General features: G+C 41.9%; 1 protein-coding gene across 3 annotated transcripts in view; it reads left to right on the forward strand.

The window, feature by feature from the left end:
* TGFBR2 (transforming growth factor beta receptor 2) overlaps window positions 1–13,266 on the forward strand; it is a 74,870-nt gene that overhangs the window by 25,375 nt on the left and 36,229 nt on the right. For all 3 annotated transcript variants that reach the window (XM_034760835.1, XM_034760837.1, XM_034760838.1), the window contains 2 exons: window positions 3,926–4,097; window positions 6,041–6,231. In XM_034760835.1, coding sequence (XP_034616726.1) covers window positions 3,926–4,097; window positions 6,041–6,231 — 363 coding nt within the window. The remainder of the gene's footprint in view (window positions 1–3,925; window positions 4,098–6,040; window positions 6,232–13,266) is intronic.

Consider the following 13,266-nt stretch of genomic DNA (forward strand, 5'->3'; position numbering starts at 1 on the left):
TCGAGGAGACACCCCTACCAATGTTTCATCCTACAACCTGTGTGTAAACTTGTTGGAGACAGCCCTGAGCTACATAGCTTGGAAGCAGATCTGAATTTTTCTGGAGTTTTGAGTGTATTCATATCCACGGGTTTGGTATGGCCTGTTAACAGGAGAGAGGGAGGCGTGCTAGAGGCCAAGTTTGCATCTGGGTGTAGATTTTGGTTCATGTCCCTTAAAAGTCACCGATTTGATTTCAACATATCAATAAATGCTCGATTGGGGGAAAGTCAAACTTCATTTTAACTAACTTTGAATGAAATAGTAATCTGAGCCTTCAGGGTAGCCAAAGCAGAGCTAAAGGAATGAATGGCACATAGACATCTGCTAGAGCTGTATAACAATATCAACAAAAACATAGTTCATCTTTAAGGGCTGACACTTCAAACCAGCCTCTACTTGAATAGGAATATGTCTGCCCCTTGCCCCATCTGTTCCCATTGCATCTGAGAGGAATGGTGTGGGGAGTAGTGACTTAGGTACTGAACACCTAGGCTCTACGGCCATCCTTTTCAAGGAAAATTCAAAGTGAAGTCAGACTGGAGGTCCTAACTCTTCCCCCCCCCCCTTTTTTTTTGTTTTGCTCCTGAATTGAACCCTGTTAAAAATTAAGCTGACCTTGACTATCCAGAATTCTTTCTTTGACTCCTCGCTAACAATTGAATCATAGCCTAGGACTCTCTTGTTTTAGATTTGTGCCCTTGCTATGTTCTGTACTTTATAATGGGCTGCTTCCCCAAACTGATTTTTTTTTTTTTTTTTTAAATCAAGTGGCTTGGAATGGAGATTTCCTTCTTGGGGTGAATCCAGAGACATTGTCATTGGTTTGTTACAGTGGGTGAGTCTTGGCAGAAGCTTGGCTGAATCTGGCCCTGTCTGTCACCAAACACTGTATTTCGAACAGCTTCACTGCAGTGTTAGCTCCATCTACAATCCAAGTTAGCCTAGCTGAAGTGAGAGAACAACACTCATGCAGCACAGAGTGTGTGTAATAGCAGCACAGGGTAGCTGCGTCAGCACTGCATTCCTAGCTCCAGCATCAGCAACACTCAAGATTTTAACCCACGCTCCCTGATGGGCCAGCTGGCTCAACTTTAATGCAGCACTTAACTCAAGCTAGAGCTTTTGCGTGTGAACAGAAGTCAGTTTAGGGTAGGGTGACCAGATGTCCCGATTTTATAGGGACAGTCCTGATTTTTGGGTCTTTTTCTTATATAGGCTCCTATTACCCCCCACCCGCTGTCCCGATTTTTCAGACATGCTGTCTGGTCACCCTAGTTTAGGGGCAATGCTGAAGTTATACCTCAAAACAACAGTACAATGAGACTAGGGTGACCAGATGTCCCGATTTTATAGGGACAGTCCTGATATTTGGGGCTTTTTCTTATATAGGCACCGATTACCCCCCACTCTCCTGTCCTGATTTTTCACATTTGCCATCTGGTCACCCTAAATGAGACAAGCCCTAAAATGTGAGCTCTGGAGTTGGAGCATTTTTGTATTGTGTGTGAGGAAGGATGGCTTTGCAGTGAAGGCTTGGACTTGACAGAGAGTCCAGTTCCTGTTTCTGCCACAGACTTCCTGTAAGACTTTAGGCAAGTCATCTTAGGGCCAGATTTTTAAAGGTATTTAAGCACCTAACTCCCATTGAAATATCTTTTAAAAATGTGAGCCTGAGCTCTCTGTGCTTGAGTTCCTTATCCGTAAAATGGAGGTAGTGATACCTCCTTTCTCCCACCCTTTTGGTCTTGCCTATTTAAATCATAGGCTTTTAGAGTCATGGAGTATCTTTTAGTGTATGTACAGCCCCTAGTAGAAAAGGGAGCTCTGATCTTAGTTTGGATATCTAGGAGCTACTCTAATCCAGCTAATAAATAGTGCCAGTAAGGTACCTTGCATTTCTAAGTGAGATGCACTGTCACACACAGAGATTAACAAAAAAATTTGTAATGACTAATTTTAATAGATTTGATGTATTATACTACATTAGATAATGAGCTCCTGAAGACCAGGGCTGGCTCCAGCTTTTTTGCCGCCCCAAGTGGCGAAGCGGGGGCGGGGGGGAGAAATGGTAAAGCCGCGATTGGCGGCACTTCGGCGGCAGCTGTACCGCGCCGCTTCATAATTCAGCGGCGGGTCCTTCCCTTCAAGTGGGACCTGCTGCTGAAGACCCGGACGTGCTGCCCCTTTCCATTGGCCGCCACAAGCACCTGCTTTCTTTGCTGGTGCCAGGAGCCGGCCCTGCTGAAAACTGTTCCTTTGTGTTTGTATAGCACCCAGCCCAATGGGGATTTGATCGTAATTGCAAGCTTTAGGAGTTATTGCAACACAAGTAATTAATAAGATAAATGTTTATCTAAGGCCTAAACTCTAGCCAGTTTGTAACTTGTTGCCAGCATGCTCCCACCAGTGAAAACTCCGTCCGCTTATGCCATCCTCCCCCTTGCACATAGGGCTTTCTCCTGCACCATTAAAAATCAGTGGGAGTTTTGCCATTGGTCTTAATGACAGTAGGACCAGAGCCATAGGGTCAAATCCACAGCGTGTTTAGGAAGCAGGCATTGCTTGGCTAAGGGAGGGAAGAGTGAGGGATCCCTTTCTCTGACCCTCTTACAATGGTGCAAAGATCCCCTGAAAATTTTAGCACCAGTGCTTTTTTCTTCTGGCATCCAGCCACGTATATTTAAATCTTATTGGAAAGTGTTTCTAAACATGGTAAATATTTTCAAATTCTAGGGGGCAATATTGATTGTAGTGCTTGTGGAGGAGAGGGGAATTTTATAAACCTCCAATCTCCTGTTGTATGTTGACTAACACTATTTGGACATATAGCATCAAATTAATACAGTTTTCATCTACAGGTGGCTACAATGAAAGCATTGTAATCAATAAAGCCTGATATCTACTTAAATTGGCTCTACATACTTTTATGGGTGAATTGTATTGAAACAATTATAGTCAGATAGTTGCCTATTATTTTAAGTAAACATGCCTCTACATAGGCCTTTTCTGTTCCTTGCAGTTGTGTTGGGATCTCAAAATAGTATTTGAACTAAAAATATGCTTCCTGAAAATCCTACTTGGGGCCTCAGTGGGATGAATTGTCTCATCTTCCTTTACTGCTACCCATCCCAGCAGTGACTGTGTAAAGGAGCAGTAGCCAAAAGTTCAGCCCATGTGCAATTGGAATTTAGAGTTTTGCAGAGTGTTGTCACTGCAGAGTTCGCTCAAGTTGGCTCAAGATGATTGGATTAGGAGCACAAAGTAGACGGGTCCTCCCTGCATTACTAGCACAAGTATCATCAATACTCATGCTTCAACCTATGCCCCCTAAGAGCTAGCTGGTTCAAGTTGAAAGCACCACTTAACTCGAGCTAGGAATTTTTGTGTGTGGACAGGAATCAGGGTAGGGACAACACTCAAGTTATACCTCAAGCTAACAGTGCAATGAAGACAATCCCACATTGTCCACCCTGGGTTAGAGTTATGATGGTGTCTCCCAAGTACACTCCTTTCCCAACCGTGCTTATGTCATCCTTCGTTGCCAAGCTGCTCAGAAGAAAGTTGCAACATACTGCATGTTGGCTTACCCCTGTATTAAAAATAAGGGTAGATGCAACTTTCTTCTTTTGTGCAAATGAAACTCAAACTGGGCTCAGTCCTTCCTGGCACAGAGCACCTTCAGTTCCATTGAAGTAAACAGGAGTTGAGGGAAACCAGGATTTGAGAGAACACCAATTGCTCGAGTGATCTTCCAGTTGGGCAAATTTGAGATATCCCTGACTTATGGGGTGGGGGGCTGTTTGCTACTGTCCATTGTGATTAACTGTAATGCAGTCTGATATGCTGATGTTACTACAGTGTTTTATTTCTCTCTCTCCTCCAGCTGATGGTCTCTTGCCTATAGAACAAATGAAGGAAAATGAATACAAACTGCATGCGCTGTGCAAATTCTGTGATGTGGAGGTGACAGCCTGCACACACCAAGGTCACTGCAAAAGCAACTGCAACCGCACTTCCATCTGTGAGAGTAAGAATGAAGTCTGTGTAGCAGTATGGTAAGTTCATTCTTTTTTATGGGTTAGGAGAAGGTCTAAACTTCATTTAGAAGTTGCTCTTACTGTCAAGACATTCAAAACTTTCTTCTGGAACATTCGCTCTAAGTGCTGCCACCATGATAGACTGTATTCTCTTGGCTCTGACTCTTCTCTGTGCTAGAATTGCTTGAGGTTACCAGAAATTCGGATATGAAATGTGTAGGGGTTGGGTTTTTTTTAAAAAACAGTTCTGTTCCAACTTATGCTGCTGTTGAAAAAGAGTCATGTTTTTCCTCAGCCCATTAAACTGCATCCACCCACAGCACACTGAAAGTAGAAACAGATTTGTGACTCTTAAGAGCAGATCATGGTTGTGTTATCTGATGTGAATGGAGGAAAGCAACATTTCAAGTCAAACCATTAAACAACAAACTGACGCTATCATTTAGATTATATGTGCCTATCACAGGAGCTTTATATACAGTGTATGGGCAGAAGTGCTTTACCTGTATAATAGTGCATACATAAAGGAATCCTTTTTTCTATCTCCTGTTTAAATATAGTGACTCTTGGAGATTATTTAACTATACCTGAAACAAAAGAAACCGTGGGCATGTAAAATTCAATGACGTGTGAAGCTTTCCTGAGTGTTTGATGAATCTAAACTTTCTGTTGATGTTTAGAATTAAATGTTTCTTGCCCTTCTAGTCATGAAACCAGCCTTGACGATGAAAACCAAAACATTCTTGTCTTTTTTCAGTTCACAACCAGGCAGAAGCAACAGCACAGACAACTTGCAAACCTTCCGTATATGTCATTGAATGTTAATGCTGAAGCCTAATTAGGAACATCTAGGTGAAAACCTGATTAATCATCAGAAATATCCCATGAGGCTCATGGCTTTGTTACATCCATTCACTTGAAAAGGTGTCAGGCATGAATGAACATAGACGTCAAATGTAGAAATAGTGCAATGTTCTATTAAATATTTTTTCTGTGTCTGAAGAGTAAAATACATGTTCTGTGTGGTACAAAGTGGCTGCAATGCAGTTTGAGATTCTCTGGATTGTTAATGCAACTGTGTTTAGAAACAGCAAAGGCAAGCCAGTTTAATGAGTCAATACAGACATTTGAGCTGTCCTTCTAGTCCCATCTCTTATGTTGTATAATGAAATGTTAAAGGTGGACCAAAAAAGCATCAAAAGTATGGGCCAGATTCTCAGCTGGTGTAAATTGGTGTCACTTTTGTTGAAGTCAGTGGAGCTATCTTGTTTTGTAATAGCCCTATATTTTTAAAATACGTACTCGCACATACTCACTCACTGCCAAAACTATCCTAGGGGGAAAAACACCCTGAAATTCCACAGATTTTGCAGAGATCATTAATTTTTGTAATTAAAATTTTCCAAAGATTTTTGCTATCTTTGCTGATAACCACAGAAACAAAATATTGGGGGGTGGGTGAATTTTTTTAAAGGGATCTCTTCATCTTGAGACTGCAGAGAGGATTCAATGCTTAGCATGTTTTACTTGATGACAGTGGAAGTTCAAGGAACAGGAACTAGACAAAAACAAGATACAGCACTGAACCAGTTCAGATGAAAGGATGATTTACCTTTGCCTCAAATTTGAACCAAGTCTGTTCTGAGTTTCAAAGCAGTTCAGTTTAACTTTAGTTTGAATTGCTTGGGTGTTGTTTTTCAAAAGCATTCAGTGCTGGCCTAACTCTGCTCCCATCAAAGTCCACTGGTTATATACTGAGGTAGCTGCTGCAGTGCACAAATCCCCAATGTAGACAAGCCCACAGAAGGTAAAATTCATCCCTGTGCAAAGAAGCTACAGTAAGACTATATAAACTTAACTTTCACAACAGGGTGAATTTAACCCAGAAAGAGTCCTAACAATTCCCTTGATAGGATTGTCTCCTTTTGGTTTTGGTTTTTAATTCTCCTTTTCATTTTTAGGAGACAGAATGATGCAAACACAACTTTAGAAACAATATGTCATGATCCTGCTCTGCCAGTCTCTGGACAGAAATTGGAGGAGCCTGGCTCAAAACAATGTGTGATGAAAGAGAAGAAAGAAGTTGGTGGACTGCTGTTCATGTGCTCTTGCAAAGAGGAAGAATGCAATGATGAGATCATCTTTTCAAAAGGTCAGTTTAATTTCTCTTCTCACGTCCCTCCTGCTGCCAGGCAACATGGGTTGTTTTCTAGGACTTTCCTGTGGTCTAGAACCTCCTGGTGGGGCAAATCCTGCCGCCTCAGCCACTGAGGAGAATCCAAAGGAGCAATGCAGTTCCATAAATTTCATTACACTGAATTTGTGGCTCCCTGACGGTTGCACCCAATGCCTGAGCCAGAGTGCTTTCAGGTTCAACCCTACTGCATCCAGTGGGAAATCTTACATTGTGGATTCCTTAATTCCATACCTTCATTCCTTAATTTTATGGTTGGTTTTCTTCTAAAAGTCACTCTCTGTTAAGTTTGCATTCCATTTCATGCATGGAGATAATCAATCCATAACCAATAATATTTTCAGCTAATTTTACCTTTTTGTCTATTTGTGCAATGTCTGAAGAGCTTGTAATTTTCCTCTCATTTATTTGCTATTCAAAGTTGTTTCAAATTTTTTGTGTGGAGAGGGGAATTTTGCATACTTGGTATTTAAAATCCCAAATTTCAGTTGTATGCCATGCCATATATTGAGAAATCTGGAGCCAGATCCTTGGGCTTGGATGAGTTCTGCTTTAGTTTTGCAGGCAGAGACAGAGTTGGAGATGGACAAAGTTGGCTGTATACCACCTAGTTCTTAGGCAGGGTCTGAGGGGAGAGCTCACGAGGAGTCATTCTTGCATGCATGCTCCATCCTAGGGACAACCTCTACAACCATGAGTAATTAAAGTTCCTGCATTCAGGGAACACGAGGGTTTCTCCCTATGTACACGCCCAAGGGGGGGATATTTCCAAAGGAGGAAGGGGGCCATGGCTCTGTTGCATCAGACCCCTTGCAGTGCAGATTAGCCACACCACAGAGTCCAGGCTCCACCATCTTAAAGGCACTATCCCTCCCCAAGTTCCCCAGGGTACTAAAGCTCTCCTAGTGTAGACACAGTTCTTCTTCGAGTGTTTGCTCATGTCGATTCCATTTTAGGTGTGTGCGTGCTCAATGTACAGTTGTTGGGGGTTTTTGCATTAACAGTTCCTGTAGAGCTGGCTGTGGTGCCCTCTGGAGCACCTTGTTCATGCGGCGGTATATCAGGCGCCACCAGCCCTACACCCTCTCAGTTCCTTCTTAGAGACCGTGAAGGTTGATTGCGGCGCCTGGTCTTGCTAAGCAAAAGCATTAGTGGTGTTTAGATCGTTTTCCTTTGTTGTTGAGTTGAGTGATTAGTCAGCTGTTAAGTGTAGACACAGTTATATCAGTATATAGGTGCTTTATACCAGTATATCTATTCGTATACAGGAAAAGGAGTAATGCTATCAGTCTAAGGGTATGTCTACACTACGAAATTAGGTCGATTTTATAGAAGTCAATTTTTAGAAATCGATTTTATACAGTTGATTGCGTATGTTCAAACTAAGCGCATTAAGTCAGCGGAGTGCATCCTCACTACCGTGGCAAGCATCGACTTCCGGAGCGGTGCACTGTGGGTAGCTATTCCATAGTTCCTGCAGTCTCCGTCGCCCACTGGAATTTTGGGTTAAGCTCCCAGTGCCTGATGGGGCAAAAACATTGTCACAGGTGGTTTTGGGTACATGTCGTCAGTCGCCCCTTCCTCTGTGAAAGCAACGGCAGACAATCGTTTCGCACCTTTTTTCCTGGGTTACCCATGCAGACGCCATACCACGGCAAGAATGAGCAAGTGCAGAATGGTGGTAGAAAGTGCCTTTGGACGTTTAAAAGCTCGCTGGCACTGTTGGTCAGACCTCAGCGCAACCAACATTCCCATTGTTATTGCTGCTTGTTGTGTGCTCTATAATATCTGTGAGAGTAAGGGGGAGACGTTTATGGCGGGGTGGGAGGTTGTGGCAAATCGCTTGGTGTCCGGTTTTGAGCAGCCAGACACGAGGGCGATTAGAAGAGCACAGCAAGGCCTGCTGCGCATCAGAGAGGCTTTGAAAACCAGTTTCATGACTGGCCAAGCTTCGGTGTGATAGTTGTGTGTGTTGCTCCATGACGCAAACCCACCCCCTTTGTTGATTTTAATTCCCTGTAAGCCAACCACCCTCCCCACTTTGAAATAAAGTAACTATTGTTTTGAAACAATGCATTCTTTCTTTATTAATTAAAAAAAAAAAAAGAGATAACTGATAAGGTAGCCCAGGTGGAGTCGGGGAGGAGGGAAGGATAAGGCCACGTTGTTTATTGTAGCCACACTAAAAATCAAACTGTTTGAATGACCGCCTTCTGTTTGGGCCATCTTTTGGAGTGGAGTGGCTGGGTGCCCAGAGCCTCCCACCCCCTCTGCGTTCTTGGGCAGCTGGGTGAGGAGGCTATGGAACATGGGGCGGAGGGTAGGCGGTTATACACTGGATGCAGGGGGGGTCTGCTCTTGTTGGCTTTCCTGCAGCTCCAACAGATGCTTCATGTCCATTTGCTTCCCCCATTAGCCTCAGCATTGCGTCCTGCCTCCACTCTTCATGCTCACTTAATTCTTTCCTGGCCTCTGCCACTGAATGCCTCCATGCCTTAACTGTGCCCTCTCAGTTCAGGAGGATTGCATGAGCTCAGAAAACATGTCATCGCGAGTGCGTTTTATTTCACCTTCTAATTTGTGATAACCTCAGGGATGGTGATGATAGGGGGAGCGTAGAAACATTCTATGCTCTAAGATTCAGGGGGGAATGCATGGTCACCTGTGCTGCTGAGTTCGCCACGCTGACCAAACAGAAAATTAAATTCAAAAGTTCCCGGGGCTTTTCCTGTGTACCTGGCTAGTGCATCAGAGTTCAAAGTGCTGTCCAGAGTGGTCACAATGGAACACTCTGGGATAGCTCCCAGAGGCCAATACCGTCGATTTGCGTCCACATTACCCCAAATTCGACCCAGCAAGGTCGATTTTTAGCGCTACCCCCCTTGCCGGGGAGGAGTACAGAACTCAATTTTAAGAGCCCCACTGTGAATACCTGATCTCCTGTGTAACACAGGCCATAGAACTTCTCCAAAATAATTCCTGTTTGAATTAAAGAGCATATCATTTAGAAAAGCATCCAATCTTGTTTTTTAAATAGCCAATAGCGGAGAATCTACCACAACCCTTGGTAAATTGTGTTAATGGTTAATTACCTTCACTGTTAAAAATTTACATAATATTTCCAGTCTGAATTTGTCTAGGTACATATATAGACCCAGATTTTTAAAGCTCTTTAGGCACCTTGAAGGATTTTCAAAAGCAAATAGGCACCTTAAACTCATTGATTTCAGTAGATGCTTTTGAAAAGCTCACTAGGCACCTAAATACCTTTAAAAATCTGGCCCTTTATAGACTGTGATCAAGTCACCCCCTTAACTTTCTCATTACGAAGTAAAGTAGATTGAGCTCCTTCAGTCTCTTACTATAAGACAGATTTTCCAGTCTTTTAATCATTCTCGTGGCTCTTCTCTGAACCCTGTCCAATTTATCAGCATCTTTCTTGAATTGTGGACATCTGAAGTGGACATAATATTCCAGCAGTGGCTGCACCAGAGCTAAATACAGAATATAACCACCCTATTCCTACTCATCGTTCCCCTGTTTATGCATATTTTGGTTTAGCTGAAGTCAAGTAGGAACCAATTTAAACTGAACCAAAAGCAAGCACTCTTAAACAAAAATAGGAGTGTACACACAGGTTTTGTACCAGTTGAACTAAACCAGTTTAATTAAATTGGTGCAAGTTTGTGGGTAGACAAGGTCTCAGACTGCATGGCAACAAGGTTTTCATCATGGATGGCAGCAGTTGATTCTACAGGTTCTGTACCAGTTCCTGGAAACGTGCGCGCGCGCACACACACACACACACACACACCTCTCTCTCTAATTTCTCCCACAGAAAATGATCAGGCCAGTGAAAAGGTAACAACCGTCTTACCATCTGTTAGTTGTCTAGGATTTCTATACACCCCTATGGATTTTGGCTAACTTGTATAAATTAGTCATGTTAAAACTGTTTCTCCTGGGGTTATATAATTAAATGCAATTTGGCTATCAAACATGTCTTCTCTGTTAATGGTTATAGTGCTAACCATTCCATAAATCCAGCGTTGAATGCCTTATTCTCATTTACACTACAGCCCCGTTACGTTGCAAGAGTAGTGTAAAAGGGCCTTAGTGCACATGAGAATCTGACCTTATTACTCTAATTTCTTTCATTCTTAGAAGTAAGTAGATTCAGAACTTTCCCTGTGGGTAGGGTCCCATTGTAAGTATATAATTGTGATAGCTATATGCAGCAATTGCCCATAGTCTGTGAGTAGTTCAGATGAAAAATAAAATAATACAAAACTTCAGTTTGTAACATTTCCAGTCCTTTCACAAACACAAACAACTCCAAGGAAAAAATGAGGCTTTGTCATTTCTTTTTTATTCTTGTGGGTTAGTGTTTCTTTTAAATGAAAACAGCCCAGCTGGATTGCTTGCCTGGTTAGCCATGGAAGGAAGACAAACGATTTTTACAGTATCAGACATGCGGTTTCCTGTCTGTGTTTAACTTTGAGCAGAACATCACAGCCAGCTGGTCCACTGCTCCTCCAGACAACTAGATAATAGCCTATAATAATTTTGCCTTTGGAATGATTGTCATCCAGCTCCATTCTGTACATTGCTCCTGTCTTTTGAATACTACTTTTACTTGTACAGTAGTGTGTGTATTTTGCTATTCCTTTGCATATCTCTTTTTCTTTTTTTGTGAGAGAATGAGGCAGGGTCTCCTTCTATGGCCTGATCTAAAAGCTGATTGAATTGACTTCAGTGAACTTTGGCTCAGGTCTCCAGAGCACTCTCTTCATTAGTAGCAGCCATAAAATTTAGATAATAAAAAAAATCATAATCTTACAGCTGATAATCAATATCTGTGCTGTGTACCTACTGCTGTAAATGATCAGCTCCCAACCTCTTTTTCTTGCTTGGTTTACATGCAAGATTTAAAAGGCAAACCAGATACAGTTACTTGTCTACTAAAAATATGGGCCTGAGGTAGGAGACAGAAAACTGTGGATGTAGCAGCAGGCTCTAATTTCCATAAAGAGGTTGGTTACTAGGCTCCAACGAATCACAGCTAAGCAGCTCTATGTTGTAGTCAAATCAGTTTATGGAATTGTTGTCCTTTATCAGTCTCTTGTGGTGAATGGCTAGCCTCCCAGCCCCAACCTCTGAGTAATGCACCATATTAAGACACGAAAATCAAAAAATTGTGGATAGTGGTAGGTATTGTGACTCACTCAGTCATGGCTTTGCAAATATTTGAAATGGGTAAAACCAAATCAAATGTCTGTTTCTTTTGTGGATTTTAATTTTAAATTGCCAAGTTGTAGAATAAACAAACACACTGAAACCAGATATGCGTCTAACTACACAGATGTAATTTTGCTGCTGTGTTTTGCTTTTGGCTATTGCCATTTCAATTAATATTTGAGGAATCAGTCTGAAGAATAACATTTTTATGCACATGATCATATAAAACAATATCGCATAGCTCGGTGGGGGAAAAAGATCAAAGGAACAAGTTAACCACTATGAAACTCTTCGGTTTATTTTGCTCACATTCTTTTTTGCCAAACAAAATTGTGGCTGACTGGCAAACACCACACACCAATTGGAATTTTGAACCAGAGGTTTGTGGTGGAAAATTGCTCCTGAAAGCAAAACTCCATGCCAGGCTATTTTAATTATTATTTATTTAAATGTCTAATTTCAATGTTACCAGAAGCAATCCTCAGGAGCAAAAACATTGGAAAAGACTTGCCCCAAAACAGTCGACTCGGAAAAAGGTTTGCCAGATGTTCAGTGTTGTTGTCATGAAAGAGATTGGATGTTTTACAGTTGAGTTTAATGGGAGCAAGATTGGGTTCTGGGGGTTTTGCCCTGGTGAGATATAATGGTCCCACACATCACAATAGTTCATTCCAGAATTATTCATTAAAAATGTTGCACTTCCCCTCCCACCACTTAAACCATTCTGAAGAAACCAAAGTACTGCTAAGAATTTGGACAAATCCAGGTTTCTTTCATTATTTTGCCAATTTCTTTTCTACGTTTTCCCTACTCTCCCTTCGCTATGCCACCTCCCAGTCTCCATAACCCTGTCAAGCAATTTACGAGTGGGAGCGTTCTACCTCATTGAAGAAGATGCTATGCCAGAGCCCTAAGCTAGAGTGGCTGGCTGAAGTTCAATCTTAAAAGATCCCTGAACCTTACCTTTTGCATAGATTCCTCATTGGTTGCCCACTATGGGAGCATAATGTGTACTCCTCCCTCCAGCCTCAGGCCTAACCTGTCCTCCCTGTGCAGGTGATGCAGAGGTGGCTGGCTTCTCTCACTTTTGCAAAGGAAGTGGGAAATCGGCGTGCAGTCCATGGGGAGGACAATCTCCCCTTTCCTGACCTGCAGCCTCGTTGGTTTGAATGCCTGTAATGGTACTCAGAATATTAGAGACTGCATTTGAAAAATTAGAGCCTTTAAGTGGTATCTTGTTGCATGTTACTATCTTAATAAATGCAGGTATAATCATGGGCCTCAAATTTGAGCTAGAGTAAAAATGCAGAGGGATCATTTCTCTTACTTCACCATCCTGAAAACATCACCTACCCTGTCTGAACATTTGTGAAGTTCACCATCTTACAGTGTTCAGGCTTCAGTGGGTGTATTGAGTATTGTACCTTTACTGTGAACAACTGGAATTTTTTCCATTGTATGCTGCAAGATTAGATCATTGTTTTGGACATTCCATATGTATGTCATCATAACGTGGAAGAAACCTTTAGTACCAACCATAAGTATACTTAGCTTTTTTACATTTTAGACTGACTTATCAGAACTGTTGCTTTGAAATGGAGTTCAAAACTTCAGTATCAGAGCTGGGTGAACTATTTGTAAAGAAACAATTTTTTAGGTTAATGTAGCATTCTTTTTCTTTTGCGAACTATATACAAATTGATAATTTCTCCATATTTGTTCATTAATCATAGCTGTTTGTATTGTTTGAGCAAA

This window comes from Trachemys scripta, chromosome 2 (assembly GCF_013100865.1).
Source record: "Trachemys scripta elegans isolate TJP31775 chromosome 2, CAS_Tse_1.0, whole genome shotgun sequence".
NCBI lineage: Eukaryota > Metazoa > Chordata > Testudines > Emydidae > Trachemys > Trachemys scripta.